This window comes from Squalius cephalus, assembly GCF_949319135.1.
Source record: "Squalius cephalus genome assembly, chromosome: 21".
Lineage (NCBI taxonomy): Eukaryota > Metazoa > Chordata > Actinopteri > Cypriniformes > Leuciscidae > Squalius > Squalius cephalus.
In genome coordinates, this window is record NC_137142.1 from 2,029,116 (window position 1) to 2,044,379 (window position 15,264).

Genomic DNA, 15,264 nt, shown 5'->3' on the forward strand with positions numbered 1-15,264 from the left:
GTAAATGCTTATGCCCCGTTGATGCGGGCTCTAAGCAAATCAAATGTGACCATATATTACATATATGTGACCTTTTATATTAACATTACCAATCAATAATTGTTATATTGTGCATGCATAACAACACATTTGTTGCAAAGCCACACAGGCACATATAGGCTACATTTGTATCATCAGTATAAGTATATAAACAAAATGTAACTAACATCTGTAAAATAGTAGGTAAATATGTACTTACTCTTTTTGATTTTTGTTGCTGCGTGTCCTCGTTGCAGTGGAAGGCGAGAGTGAACAAGCTACATTCCTTTTAAAAAAAGTTACAAAACATATGTAACATCAACCAATCTCCAAAAATAAATAATAAAGTCATACAGGCTCATATTATTAACACTAAGTATAAACAAAATTGAACTAACACCTGTAAAATAGTGGGTAAATATGTACTTACTCTTTCTGATTTCTGACTGTGTTGCTAAGCGCACTCCGAGTTGCAGGCGGAGGTAGTGATGAAGCTACATTCCTTTTAAAAAAGTTGAAGAATATTATTACATAAATATAACTATAGTAGCATTAGTCTATAATGAATTACTGATGTAAATAATTTTAGACGCGTGCAATAAGCCTATATGCATGTCAATGGGCCATTACCGGAGAGGCACACCGCAAACATTAGCCTAACACATTTGTGCACTTCATTAACTGGGTATATTTACACATTTCAGCACATTTACACACATTTACAACTGATATTTGCGAGCATGCATCGTTAATGATAATGAGGCAGCATTTATATAGTCAAAATATAATCTAAACACCTACTTTCTAAAATAATTTCTAAATTCTATCTTTCATACATAATGATCTAAACATATCATTTAGGCTACACATACAAATACAAATTTCCTAACCAAGGGGTGTAGCATATGTACACAAAAAAACAAAACAAAACATTTTTAACGTTGAAATGGTACGAGATATTAAATTCATGGTATAGATATGCACTTTCATTAGATCGTGTTGAATAGGTAGATATAAAATGTCAGTACTCTGGATGGCAAGTCCACCAAAATACAAACGGTCGTCATCAGAGTAGTCGCGCTCCTCTTCTGATGAAAATCTGGACTCTTCGTCGCTAGTATCCAGGACGAACTGAAGGGCTTCCGCACCGGTGTACCGTGTCATCTTCCCAACGCGCAGGTGACGAAATGATGAAACTTGAAGCGTTTAATGCATTTGCTTGGGGGCGTTTACCTGTTTTGCATAGATGGCTTAGCACATTATCTTGTGAATAGCGCGCTCCGTGAGTAGGCGTGAACGAATTAAAGTCAATGAGCTCGTAATGAGCTCGACTGGAATCGCTCTCTTTTTATACAGATTACAGAAGCTGATAATATTTGTTTTTTATATAAATGACTTCATTTAACAGATGCGATCTCAAGCTTTATGCCCGTGGGTCTGTTTGCCTGTTTGACAGAATTTTCGCGGAGTTATAGATCATTTTCGAACGCGTTTCAAATGGGAGTTTACTGACAGAGAGAAGGCAGAAATCGCATCATGTTAAAGTTTCTTTATTTGTCAAAAAGCAAAACACTTTATTTTTATTGTGAGTATACAGAAAAAAAAATAGAAACTGAACAGGATCGATTGATGTATAACACGAAAATTAAAGATCAAAATTAACAGAGCATTTTGTGTTTATTTTTCATTGCTAAAAAAAAAACCGAGCAAAACGCGCCGGCGCGTTTTTGGTCCCCAGAGGGTTAAGGCTCTTTTAGTCGACTAACGGCAACATAATCTAAGTGAAAAGACAATATTTTTTTAATATTTGGCATGTTTGTGTGCTGCGTCGTGTGTGTGTAATAAGCAGAGTGTACGTGCGTTGTGCACCCGCCTATAGGCACATATTACTAATGCGCCCTTTAAATAACAAAAAAATAAATAAAATACTGCACCATTGATGCAGGTTTTTGTTGGTCAGTGGCGCAGTCTATTTCAGTTGCCTCAAAATAGCAAGGCACCAACAATGCGCCTGTACACACCTCCTTTTCAGATCAGCAGCCCATGGGCACACAGATGGGCGCAAATGCATTTGCTATTTAAACAACAAGGTGCAGGACGTGAAAATGATAACTGTGTCTGGCTGAAACTAGCAAAAAATACACCCGGCTGCATTGCGGCGGGTGTATGATAGGGCCAACTGTGTGCTGTCAATCAATCAGTCTTTCCACCCATTCATGTAAGGGTTCTGCAAACACAGTTTAGATCAGAGATTTCTCGGATTATTTCTCTTCAACTGACATTTTTATATATCTGTAGGTTGTATATAAAAACAATGACGTTCGACTGGAGCTGTCCAGACTGGCTTTTAAAGGCGACCCCAAAATGAAGATCCATGGAGTTGTTTCCTTCAAGTGTGAGAATGTTGTCGCATTAGATCCCATCACGTTTGAGACACCGGAATCCTTCATCACACTTCTTAAATGGAACACTAAGAAGACCGGTTCTATTTCCTTTGACTTTCGCACCTCTGAACCCAATGGACTTCTGCTCTTTAACCATGGGAAACCTAAGCAACAGACCAAAGAAACCAAGAGCCCTCTCACACTGAAGGTGGAGTTCTTTGCCTTTGAGATACTGGATGGTCTTTTGTACCTGCTTCTGGATATGGGATCAGGCACAACCAAGACACTGGCTGTTAACAAAAAAGTGAATGATGGGGAGTGGTATCATGTGGATTTCCGGAGGGATGGAAAATCAGGTAAGATTTTACTAGAGCTTGTGTATGAGATCAGATGACTGCTTAACAGGAGTGTGTTTCCCATTGTTAGCCAACTGTGGTCACATGTTCCATTGTTACGATGGTAGTTGAGTAATTTGGTGTTTCTTGAAACTACCGTTCCAACAACCATTCACAAACAGCATCACAAGCTTGTGTGGTTGGAACAGCAGCTCTTCACCTGTGTTTAGATGCATGGTTTGTCGTTAGTTAGCATTTTACTTTATATTTGTCAAAAGGAATTTCCATCATTGAACTTTGAATATATATATATATATATTTTTAGAATGCAGACCACAAAAAGCACAAGAAAAAATACTGCTTAAAAAGAAAAACATGGAAGTAAGATGTAAAAATTTGAATAAGCTGTTATTAAAAACATTTCAGAGACAAACTTTCTCTACTGTCTGAATACACAAATTTGCACAGTGAAATTAAGATCTTTCAGGCCTTGTATACTGTGCGGCATCACCCCACCACAGTAAAATTTTGTTTACTATCTGCTTTGTCTGCAGCAAGCAAAAAGTAAAGCGTCTTTAGAATACTCCCCTTTTGTCTCACCTGATTCACTGATCTGCAACACAGTGCCACAACACAACATCTGAAGGAAGCTTGTTTTTGGTTTGCTTATTGTTGGCATGTGTTCCTGGCCAAAATGCCATGCGATGTCAAGCTGAAAATTAGATTTGTCCTCCAGCTGTGTTTTCCACTCCATCTCCAGAGCTGGTAATTACATAAACTGTTTTGAAACCCTGGCCTTACACTGTGAGCGAGATATGAGAGACAGTGTTGTTTGTCATGAGTATTTAAAAATTTGCAAGAATACTAAGAATAAATATCTATTTACAGAAAATGTTACCAGATAATATTCAACAATATTATTGATCTGCCTGCATTGACACCATTATATGAGAACTGAACCGAGCTAGACGATGACATCAATGTTTTCTCCACAGCGGCTATATATATAAATTAACTCAATTAAGTGAAGTTCATTACGTAATTTTGGGAGGAGTTAACCCATCTAATCTTTCAATTAACTGGCGGAGCAGATAAGCAGCCGCTCAGCTTGCTCTGGCATCAGCTGTTCCGGCGTCCCTCCACCTCCCCAACTTCACCAACATAATTTAGGCATCTTGCTATCATACTCATCATCCAAGCATTAGTGTTCCCACTGGGGGGTTTATCTAAGCTTGAGTTTAAGCTGCTTCCTCGAGCCCCTCTACTGCGGACAGCAAGCCAAATACGCTGAAGCATCACTAAACTTACTTAAGCTGGACTATGACACTATTTTCTTCTAGATCTGCTGTACAGCAGAAACAAACTTTGTTGCATTATTTTCCTGTTATCACTGTAAAGCTGCTTTGAAACAATCTGTATTGTAAAAAGTGCTATATAAATGAAGGTGACTTGACTTGTCTTGATGCTTTAAGTCATTCTCTACATAACAGGATTTTCTTCGCACCATCTCAAATTTTTCTCTGGCTTTGTTGAATTGCAGGTACTATTTCTATCAACGGAATTGCAACGGAAACAACATACCAAGCACCAGGAGACAGTGAGATTCTTGACCTGGATGATAACCTGTATCTAGGAGGATTGCCTGAAAATAAAGCTGATATGGTGTTTCCCACTGAGGTGTGGACCGCTCTGCTCAATTATGGTTATGTAGGCTGCATTCGTGACCTATTCATCAATGGTCAGAGCAAAGATATCCGCCGCTTAGCTGAGGTGCAGAAAGCAGCAGGCGTAAAGCCCTCCTGCAGTAAAGAGGCACCCAAGCAGTGTCTCAGTAACCCCTGCCAAAACAATGGAATCTGCAGGGAAGGATGGAACCGTTATGTGTGTGACTGCTCTGGGACGGGCTATCTTGGTCGCTCCTGTGAGAGAGGTGAGGCCTAATACTTCTTATTTCTTATTATATGTGACCCCGTGCTGGCAAATGAGTCGCATTGAGCAAATTTTCTAAAATGTATTATTGTTATTTTCACATTCTCTATTAAAAAACCTTCAAAATGATGTATGATTGGTTGGAATCAGACAAAGAAATGACTGAGCTGCACCTGTTTGAAGTTGATAGAGTCATCAAAGTCAATTTTGAGACAAATCGAGTTGAAGTTTTCTGAAGGTTCCAAAACAAAATCACCCAGAAACCATACCTTAAAATGGTAACAACACCAAATTTGGCACACCTCAAGTCAAAACCAAATATGTCCTATATCTATAGGAAAAATATATATATTAAACTTTTTTCCCATGATACCACAATTGTTTGATTAACATTAATGAAACAGACGGCCTATACATTCAGACCTACTGATCCGGACAGATCTAAAATAATGTTACACATCAGATATTTTTCCCCAACAGTTAACCAAACGTTCACATAAGACATAACAGATAATGTTTGCGTGAATACTCACCAAGACAGATATTTTGAAATACTGTAATTCTGTGTATATGTATATATAGGGATCACTCGCTGTCTGAGGCGTCTTTGTGAGCACGTTTCAGATCTGTCATTCAGCACTAGTTAGATAGTTTTTTATGGACAAAGGAAAGGTACTCCTCTCAGAAAACGCACAAATAAAAATACTTTTAGATGTTTAATTGCTAATTGGAGCATTGGGATCACTAGACAAGAGCTTAATGAACTAATTTTTGTGAAAACCCCAAAATCGACTGTAGAGCCCTTTCAAGTTTAAGGTTTTATTTTTATATAAGGTCTTTATGGGATTTTATTTCTATATTGAAGCTCTTGAAGTGAGCAGCTGTGTGTGACTATTGGAATGTGGATTCACATTTTGGAATTGCAAACTTTATTTTATTTATTTTATTGTAAGTCATTTTCAAAGTGATTCATATTCGTTTAATATTTTTATTTTGTTTTATTGGAAATCTGTTTAACAAATGAGGTGTTCTCATGGTGACCCCTTGAGTTCAAGGGGCGAGGTGATTTAGATATTTTAAACACCTAAGTTACGACTGTAACCTTGGTTCCCTGAAGAGGGAACGAGCCTTGCGTCGAGATTGACGCTATATGGGAATGCTTCGCGTGATGACGTCTTGAAGCACATGTAAAATCAGTCCAATGGTGTGGTGGAACGTCAGATGCGGGTGACGTCACGAACCAGGAATCTATAAAGCCTGCTCGAAAACAGAGAGCGTTAGCTTCGTACAGTCTGAAGTAGTCGCTGACAGGCATGAAGAAGATATGGCAAGGTGACGCAACGCTCATTCCCTCTTCAGGGAACCGAGGTTACAGTCGTGACCTAGGCGTTCCCTTTTAAGGGAACTCGCGTTGCATCGAGATTGATGCTATGGGAACGTCTATACCAACCCCACCATAGCTACGAGTGTCTGCCCAGTGTGAAATCCAGTGAGCAGCACTAGGACGACAGCACCTGAGACCCTGGTGTAGAGTCCAAGTCCAGAGAGTGAAATCTGACGAAAGTGTGCGGTGAGGACCATCCTGCCGCATCACAGACGTCTTGAAGAGAAACTCCTGATATAAGGGCCTTGGAGGCCGCCATACTCCTGGTAGAGTGAGAACGAACAGCCATAGGGGAAGGCTGTCCGGCCGACTCATAAGCAAGTGAGATAGCCTCAACCACCCACTTGCTCATTCTTTGCTTAGATGCGGGGGACCCCTTGTTAGGGGACCCAAAACACACAAACAACTGATCAGTTTTACGCCACAGGGCAGCTCTGTGGACATAGGCATCTATCACTCGGACTGGGCAGAGCAAATTATTAATTTCCTGGTCCGGATTCTGGAAGGGAGGAGGACAGAAGGCCTGCAGAACAATAGGTCTGACCACATTAGTGGGGACCTTAGGAACATAACCTGGTCTAGGATGAAGGAACGCTTTTAACCATGCCAGGTGCAAATTCCAAGCATGAGGGAGCAACGGACAGTGCTTGCAAATCTCCTATTCTTTTAAGAGAAGAAATGGCGAGCTTTCAAAGTCAAGAACTTGTCAGGATCCTCCTCTATTGGCTCGAAGGGGGCCAGGGAAAAGCCTTGAAGGACAATGGCCAAATCCCAAGTCGGCACCCTGGTACAAGCTGCAAGCCTCAGCCTCAGAGTGCCATGGAGGAAACGAGATACCAGAGGGTCCTTCCCCAAAGACATTCCACCCAAAGGAATGTGGTAAGCACCTATGGCTGCCACATAAACCTTTAAAGTGGACGGGGTTAGACCTGCAGTGAACCGTTCCTGCAGGAACTCCAGCACTGTACCAACTGGGCAGTTAACTGGGTCCAACTGACGATCACTACTACATGAAGTGAAAACTCTCCACTTCAAGGCATAACGTTTCCTCGTGGAGGGAGTTCTGGAATGTAGAATGGTCTCTACAACCTCAGTTGAGAGACCTGTCCCTATGAGCTGGGCCCCCTCAGAGGCCAAGCCCACAGGTTCCACAGTTCTGGTCGGGGGTGAAATATCGAGCCCTCTGCCTGGGACAGAAGGTCCCTCCTGACGGGTAGCTCCAGTGTAGGCCCGTCAAGGAGAGACACAAGATCGGGGAACCATACTCTACCCAGCCAGCACGGGGCTATAAGAAGTAGGCGAACCTGGTCCTTGCAAACTCTATCCAGAACTCCCGGGAGCAGAGCGATTGGGGGAAAAACATATAGACGTAGCCTCGGCCATGTCTGTACCATAGCATCCAGTCCCAGAGGAGCTGGATGTGTGAGGGAGAACCAAAGTGGACAGTGAGACGTCTCTCGAGACGCAAACAGATCCACTTATGTTCCAAAATTCTGGGCCCCACAAGAGGATTTGGCGTGCCAGTTTGCATAATGGGCGTATGCGCAAACCCTCTTGGTGATTTATATAGGCATATAATGCTGGGCCCGTCTCAAACCTCTCTGATAGATCCATTTGCAAACCCCAAGACCGCAATCGCCGCTGTGCCTCGGCAACAGCGGGACCAGAGCCCTGGGGAACGCGAGCCTGAGCGTCCTTGCGAAAGAACGCCAGGCGGGATTGGAGCGTCCGCATAGGAAGCAGATCGCAATGCTCACAGCCAGCACCCTCGAGTGCTGACTGGGCATGCTCCTCACCCAAACAAGCTACACAAAGAACGTGTGTGTCCCTACCTGTTATATAACGCGGGCAGGGGTGCACACACGATCTGAACTGCTGCTTGCTTGCCTTAACTTTATATATGTTTTAAAGACAGACAACACCAAATAAGACTGGACAGATTTCACAATCTCGACGCAACGCGAGTTCCCTTGAAAGGGAACACAGCCTGGTGTCAGTAGAGAGTCCAGTGAAGAGTAGTAAATTTGAATTCTATTACAAGAGAGAGAGACACTTGTTGCTGTAAATTTTGAGTTTATGGATTTAACTTTACTTTGAGAAGTGGATTGAACTAAAATGTGATCTAAAGTGATTGAGAAATGTACTTTGAAGACAGAGTGATCGGACGGAGAGATCAAAGCGGATGTGTGTTGCGTGATTAGGATTCGCTCGTGGACAGAGGAGTTCATCTAGACAAGTTCATCATCGTCACTGGACGGATCAAGGTTGCTGCTGTTCTCTTCTTTATGCTTCCTGGTTTGGGATTAGAATCGGTTTCCTGGAATCGCGTTTTCCCTGGATCTGTGAGTACTCAATGTGGTTTCAAATTAAAAAGAGCTCCAACATAGCGCACCAACAAAAAACTAAAATCTCAGCTGGGTAGAATTCATTACTTTGGGTTTAAATGTGATTTTTCTGGACTTGTGTTGATGTGAATTGTGATTTCATTTATTTAAAAAAATAAAATAAATAAAGATTCAAGAATCAAAAGAGTTCCAGTGTAGTAAATTTATGTTTATTGTTCAGTTCACATTCTTGTTATTTTTTTTCCTTTGGAGAAAGAAAACATGTATGGTCATTTTTACAGAACGTGTGCACTTTGCATTGAGATTAATATTTACATTTTGGATTATAGGACCACAGTATTTGTAACTTCAGTCTGTAATTTCTTCCAAATTCTAACAACAAAACACTAAACTGACACTATTAGGTGGTATCTGAATATTTGGGTTTTGTAATTAAGTAAATTTAGAGATGTGCCTCTTACCAGCTTATTGTTAATTAAGTTCCCAGTAGACATAATTCTTACATTTGAGCCATATTTATTGGTGAGAGGGCTACATGACATTTTTCAATTGTTTTGCCTGTAGTTCTAAATGATCCTGTGCGCATTCTGAATCCTTTTGCCAGCACGGGTCACATACAGCGATCAGACATAAAATTATGGCAACTGACAGGTGAAATGAATAACACTGATTATCTCTTCATCATGGCACCTGTTAGTGGGGGGGATATACTAGGCAGCAAGTGAACATTTTGTCAAAGTGGATGTGTTAGAAGCAGGGAAAATGGGCAAGCATAAGGATTTGAGCGAGTTTGACAAGGGCCAAATTGTGATGGCTAGACGACTGGGTCAGAGCATCTCCAAAACTGCAGCTCTTGTGGGGTGTTCCCGATCTGTAGTGGTCAGTACTCAGTATCTATCAAAAGTGGTCCAAGGAAGGAACAAAGGTGAACTGGTGACAGGGTCATGGGCGGCCATGGCTCATTGATGCATGTGGGGAGGGAAGGCTGGCCCGTGTGGTCCGATACAACAGACGAGCTACTGTAGCTCAAATTGCTCAAGAAGTTAATGCTGGTTCTGCAAACATCTGGTTCTGATAGATGTTGCATCGCAGTTTGTTGCGTATGGGGCTGCATAGCTGCAAACAAGTCAGGGTGCCCTGTCCACCACCAAAAGCGCCAACAGTGGGCACGTGAGCATCAGAACTGGACCACGTAGCAATGGAAGAAGGTGGTCTGGTCTGATGAATCACGTTTTCTTTTACATCACATGGATGGCCGGGTACATGTGCGTCACTTAGGGGGGGGGGGGGGGGGGGGCAGGAAATTTTATGTGTTTCTGTCAAGTTTTTGATTTTCCATTTCCAGATCCTGACATCCATGCTCTGCACACTTTTATCTCTATTGTGTCATTGAAGCCACTATGCCACTATGAGGAAATCTCAATTAGTCCTAATCACTTTAGAACCGTGATGAAAACTGAACATTAGAAACTGATTTCAAATCCTGTTTTAAAACTCATCTTTTTCCCCTGGCTTTTAATGTGTAGTTCTGTCTGGTTCTTATGGTGATTTTAACTGTATGTTGCTTATTTATTGTGTAAACTTATACTTTTATTGTACAGCACTTTGGTCAGCCTGTGGATGTTTTTAAATGTGCTTTAGAAATAAACTGAACTTAAACTTTATTAATGAACGCATGCACAATTATCCATGAACTTGATAAATGTTGCAAGTGTACAACCCCCCTCGCCAGATACCCCCACTGCCCGACTCATGCTGGGGAGCTATCCAGCCTACAGCCCCGCTCCCTCATTTCTAGAGAGGAAGTCAGCTTCAGCCATCTGCACCCCTAGGCTGTGGACTAAAACTAAATACCAACGGTGATCTGTGCGTTGGTATCCTTCATGCAGTGGAGCCACTGGAGGGCCGCATAGTACAGAGAGTGAATTCCCGTCCCAGGAGGTAATAACGGAGGGTGAGGACGGCCCAACGAATGGCCAAACACTCTTTTCAATGGTGCTGTATCTAGTCTCTATGTTTGAGAGCTTTCGACTTGGATACAGCACCGGCTTCTCCTCTCCTCCGACCACCTGGGACAGGAATGCACCCAGCCCCCTGTCCGGCGCGTCTGTCTGCAACAAAAAAGAGAGATCAAAGTTAGGAGAGTGTAAGAGTGGCCCGCTACACAGGGCAGCCTTTTCTTTGGTTAGGGCCTGTTGGGGCAGCTCCGTCCACTGGACTGGATCTGGTGCTTCCTTTTTAGTGAGATCAGTCTGCAGGCTGGTGAGCTACAAATAGTTAGGAATAAACCTCCTATAATATCCCGCCAGCCCCAGGAACTGTCTCACCTACTTTTTTGGTCTTGGGACTAGGGCAGGTGCAATCGCAGCAGTCTTGTCAATTTGGGGACGCACCTGCCCATGTCCCAAAAAAGGCCCAGATACTGTATCTCTACACGCCCACTTGCACACTTCCGCGGGTTCGCCGTGAGGCCAGCCACCCTCAGTGATCTCAGGACAGCACATAGATGTTCCAGCATAAGCGGCATACAATCTATTTGACTGGAGGTTTTTGTCCATGAGACGCTGAAAGGTAGCGAGAGCCCCGAACAACCCGAATGGAAGAGTAATAAATTGGTGGAATCTGAACGGCGTAGTGAAGCCTGTTTTTTCTTTGGATAATGGTGATAATGGGATCTGCCAATATCCTTTTGTTTCCAGTATCAAATAAAAAGCAAGCCGAACCTAACCGAAGTAGCTCATCAACTCCGGGCATTTGATAACAGTGTTCACCCGTCTATAATCAACACTGAAACGGACAGAGACATCAATTTTTGGTACTAAAACTATCGGGCTCGCCCAGTCACAGTGCGATTCTTCTATAAAGTCCAACTCTAGCATGGCCTTTAAATCATCCTGTACCACTTTTTTCTTGTGTTCAGGTAAATGATAGGGACAGCTGTGCGCCACTTCCCCAGGGATCGTTTTGATATGGTGCTGTATGAGGTCTGTGCGACCGGGCAGGGGTGAAAACACATCTGCAAAATTTGCTTGCAACTTGGCTAAATCAGTGAGCTGCAGCGGCGAGAGGTGTCTCCCCCTGGGAACAGAGCGAGCAGATTGGTTTTGACAGCTGTTTCTGGTCCGAGATTTTCCTCTGCCAAAACGGCCGTTGCTAACTCAACCGATGTCACCTGATTCCAGCATTTTAAAAGATTGAGATGATAAATTTGACATGAATCACCCGTCCGTTCGTCTTAGCTCATAATCAAGATCTCCAACTCGCCATGTAACACTTTAAAGCACTTTAGCACTCCAGCACTTCTGGTGTAAATTTACGCTTTCACCTACCCCTATTGTACAGCCTACTTTGTCTGTCCTGTGCCTGGAGCAAATTCTCCATAGAGAGCTGCCCCAATGTGTGAAGTTTTGCACAGAGGTCCATGGCATACTGAATTTCACTGCGGCTGTATGAAGGCCCCTCATCCCAAGCCTCTCTAATGACTTCAAGCTCATTTTATTGGCCCGATGAGTTCCATACCAATACTCTCGAAGGGCGCAACAACGCTTTTGAGATGAGAATTACAATGAGCCCCCTGGAAAAGCATCCTTTGGCACTAATAACTGGGTTGTATCTTCCTTTGTCTGGGTGTCTTGGGCCACCTGATACAACCTGTCTTTTATAATAGGAAAATAGGCATAGGAGAGTAGCTGATCAGGCTGAATTAGCTGTCCGTCGATGGTGCGGACCCAGTCATATGCATTTTTGAGCATTTCATCACAAGACTGCTCGAGAGGAAAATCATCTAACTCATTTAACCTCAAACTCGACATTAGCTCCGCTCTTGTTCTCATTTATTCTGTCTGTCTGTGATGGTCCCGGAACAGCTTCCCCAGCCTGAGCCACAGCATCTCCCGTCCCTAGCCTTGTCCTCCAAGAGGCATCTGCACACAAAATTCCCAATAATTGTGTAAATACTGGCCTTCTCGCCAGTGGGTACAGGGGTTGGGTGAGAGAGAGAAGGAGAGGGTAGAGAAAGAGATTAACAAAGAGCTCGCCGACCCCGGGACACGCCACCAGATGGTCCTCAGCAAGCTGGATGGCCTGATCCAACGACGCCGGGTGGTGGCACTGGACCCATTCTGCTGTTCCTCAAGGTAGCAGAGTGACAAACTGCTCCAGTACAAGGTGTTGAGACAGGTGTTAGCCATCATTGACCTCGTTATTTCCGCTCGTTTCTGCACTCGATCCCCGCTGTAGACTTCGCATAACCACGACCACCTCGCCACAACATCCTTGTCAGGTTTTTAACCCATCATTTTCTTCTTTGTTTACAGGAATAGAAGAAGAATATGTGGCGACATTCAAAGGTTCAGAATACTTCTGCTACGACCTTTCTCTGAACCCGATCCAAGGCAGCAGCGAAGAAATCACACTGTCGTTCAAAACTCTTCAGAGAAATGGACTGTTACTGCACACAGGAAAATCCTCTGACTATGTCAACCTGGCGCTGATAAACGGGGCGGTGTCTCTCGTCATAAATTTGGGTTCCGGGGCATTTGAAGCTCTGGTGGAGCTGGTCAATGGGAAATTTAATGACAATGAATGGCATGATGTGAAAGTAACACGGAATTTGCGTCAGGTAATAGAGCTACAGGAGCTTCGAAGGAGCCAAACAGACCAATGATTCAGTCAAGATCTCGTAACACAAAGTGACATTAACATAGAAATAATTCCTATAAGAGTTAGTTGACATGTAGTTGCAAAGTTACTTATTGTTAGTAGAATGTCTAAAGGGGACCATCGAATTAAAGTGTCACTGCATATCATTTATTTTGTTTGATTTTATGCAGCTACTAATATGCTTTGTAAAACTAACGTCAATCATGGAATGTGTCATTCTACTAAACGTTCCTTTTAATGTTTAACAAACTAATTTCCAACATTGATAATCATCATGTTTATTTTTTGAGTATCATTTGTTATTTTATTCACAGTTTTTTTTTTATTTCCTTTCCCCTCTTATTCCACAAAGCACTCAGGCATTGGATATGCCATGGTAAAGAAACTACATTGTTCTGTAGATATTATTCAAATTGTTTGTCTTTTTGGGTGTTTTGTGTGCTTTCTTTTTCTTTTCTTTATTTATAAACATCCTTTGAACTGGTTGGTACTCCCCCCCCCCCCCCCCCCATTTACAGAAGGATCACCCTTGGTTAATGTTAAACCCAGTGGTTTGAAACATGTCCTGACTGCCACAGTCATCTCTATTCCCTCCCATTCTGCATGGTCTTCATTGAAAATGCTGTGCTGATAAAGTCACGCATAATCTATTTGGCTAACTTTTTTTTACTCTAGCCCCTCCACGTGCCACAATTTTTAAATGTTTATGCTTGTAATATTTTAATATATGCTCTGTATACACATACAATTCACAATATCTGTTTATAATTAATGTGCATTAAACTGCATGAGATTTTGATTTCTTGACTAAATTGTGGCACTACTAAAAATAGTGCGCTTTCATTTTTAATCCTGTTGCATGGTTTTCTTTTAATTTACTTACAATTAAATATCCTTACAAGACTATCTTAGTTACTAAAACCCTTTTTGTGTCTGTCAATTAATTTTAAGTTGTAATGGGGCAATACTAATGCTGTTGTTTGTTTAATACATCAACACCTAATTGTATTCAAGTAAATTAAGTCTTCAAACATATACCTTCGAAGTCATGCAATAAATTAAAGAAAAGAGACACACAAATGTGTTTTAGTCTAAAGAAAATAAAGGAAAAAGTTCTAGGTTCCTGAATGTAACCCTGGTTCCCAGAGTGGGAATGAGACGCTGTACAATGGAGAACATGTTAGTGGTCACAAGGTCAGAAGCCTTATAGAATCACACCAATTCATTGGCTGATGGCGCTGAAGATCCGCCCATAAGGAGTTACGTAACAGCGCCCTTTTAAGTGCACACTTGGGTCCATCGTCTAAAATTTTCTGCAGGGTTTACAAACCATAATGATGCAGTGGAAATGATGTGCTGTCATGCCATGCAAACCGTAAATGTAAATACTCAAGTCTGTGTTGTAAGAAGATGCTGCACACTAACAGGCAATACATTTAAAATCCTCTCAGAAAGACAAAGCCAAACCCTTATCCGGGTTATAAAACCTGACAAAAATTTGAAGACAAGACCAAGTCCTGAAAAGAGAGGCTTTAGCAAGGACCCACGCTGAGTTGAATGTGTCTGGATACCCTGAGACGAAAGCAGCCCATACACCTCATAAAATCCTTGCACATAGAAATAACAATGATGCATGCAAATAGCCTAGTCTCTCAAACAAGGCCAAAGCTAACAACAGAGCTGTCTTATGAGAAAAGAACTTGTCTGATACAAATAAAAGGCTTGAACGGCAGGCACATGAGTATCTCCATACATTGCAGCAATGGTCTGACACAAACTGGTGACATTTCCACTGAATCTAGCTCTAGATCCAGGAAACGCATCTGTCCCAGTTCACTCCCAGACCCAGGTCTTGTAAATATCTGAGGACAGTATCCCAACGCTGTGCTGCCAGAATGTAGGAATTACCCCTTTGAAATTCAGAGGTGTCTTCTGAACCGGAGGCACCTCTGAGTTCCTACAAAAGGTTACTTTTGTAATCTAGGTCACTGAATGTAACACTGGTTCCCTGAGTGGGAACAAGACACTGCGTTGCTGGTCATACTCACCATTGCTGCATAGGTTTGTGTACCTTGCAGAACAATTTGAGGCGATGGACCCAAGTATGCGCTTAAAAGGGTGCTGTTACGTAACTCCTTATGGGTGTAGCTTCTAGATTTCTACAACAGCCCTTTTCTATACTATAGGGGGAACGATGTGTAGAGCTT

At 42.3% G+C, this 15,264-nt stretch overlaps 1 protein-coding gene across 11 annotated transcripts in view; it reads left to right on the forward strand.

Moving 5' to 3' along the window:
• nrxn1b (neurexin 1b) overlaps positions 1–15,264 on the forward strand; it is a gene marked incomplete at its 3' end in the record, with an annotated part of 139,744 nt that overhangs the window by 40,377 nt on the left and 84,103 nt on the right. For 5 of the 11 annotated variants that reach the window (XM_079855489.1, XM_079855492.1, XM_079855495.1 and 2 more), the window contains exons 6-9: positions 2,317–2,758; positions 4,278–4,667; positions 12,712–13,016; positions 13,410–13,433. In XM_079855489.1, the coding sequence (XP_079711615.1) occupies positions 2,317–2,758; positions 4,278–4,667; positions 12,712–13,016; positions 13,410–13,433 (1,161 nt within the window). The remainder of the gene's footprint in view (positions 1–2,316; positions 2,759–4,277; positions 4,668–12,711; positions 13,017–13,409; positions 13,434–15,264) is intronic. The other 6 variants (XM_079855493.1, XM_079855497.1, XM_079855498.1 and 3 more) reach the window with 2 other exon arrangements.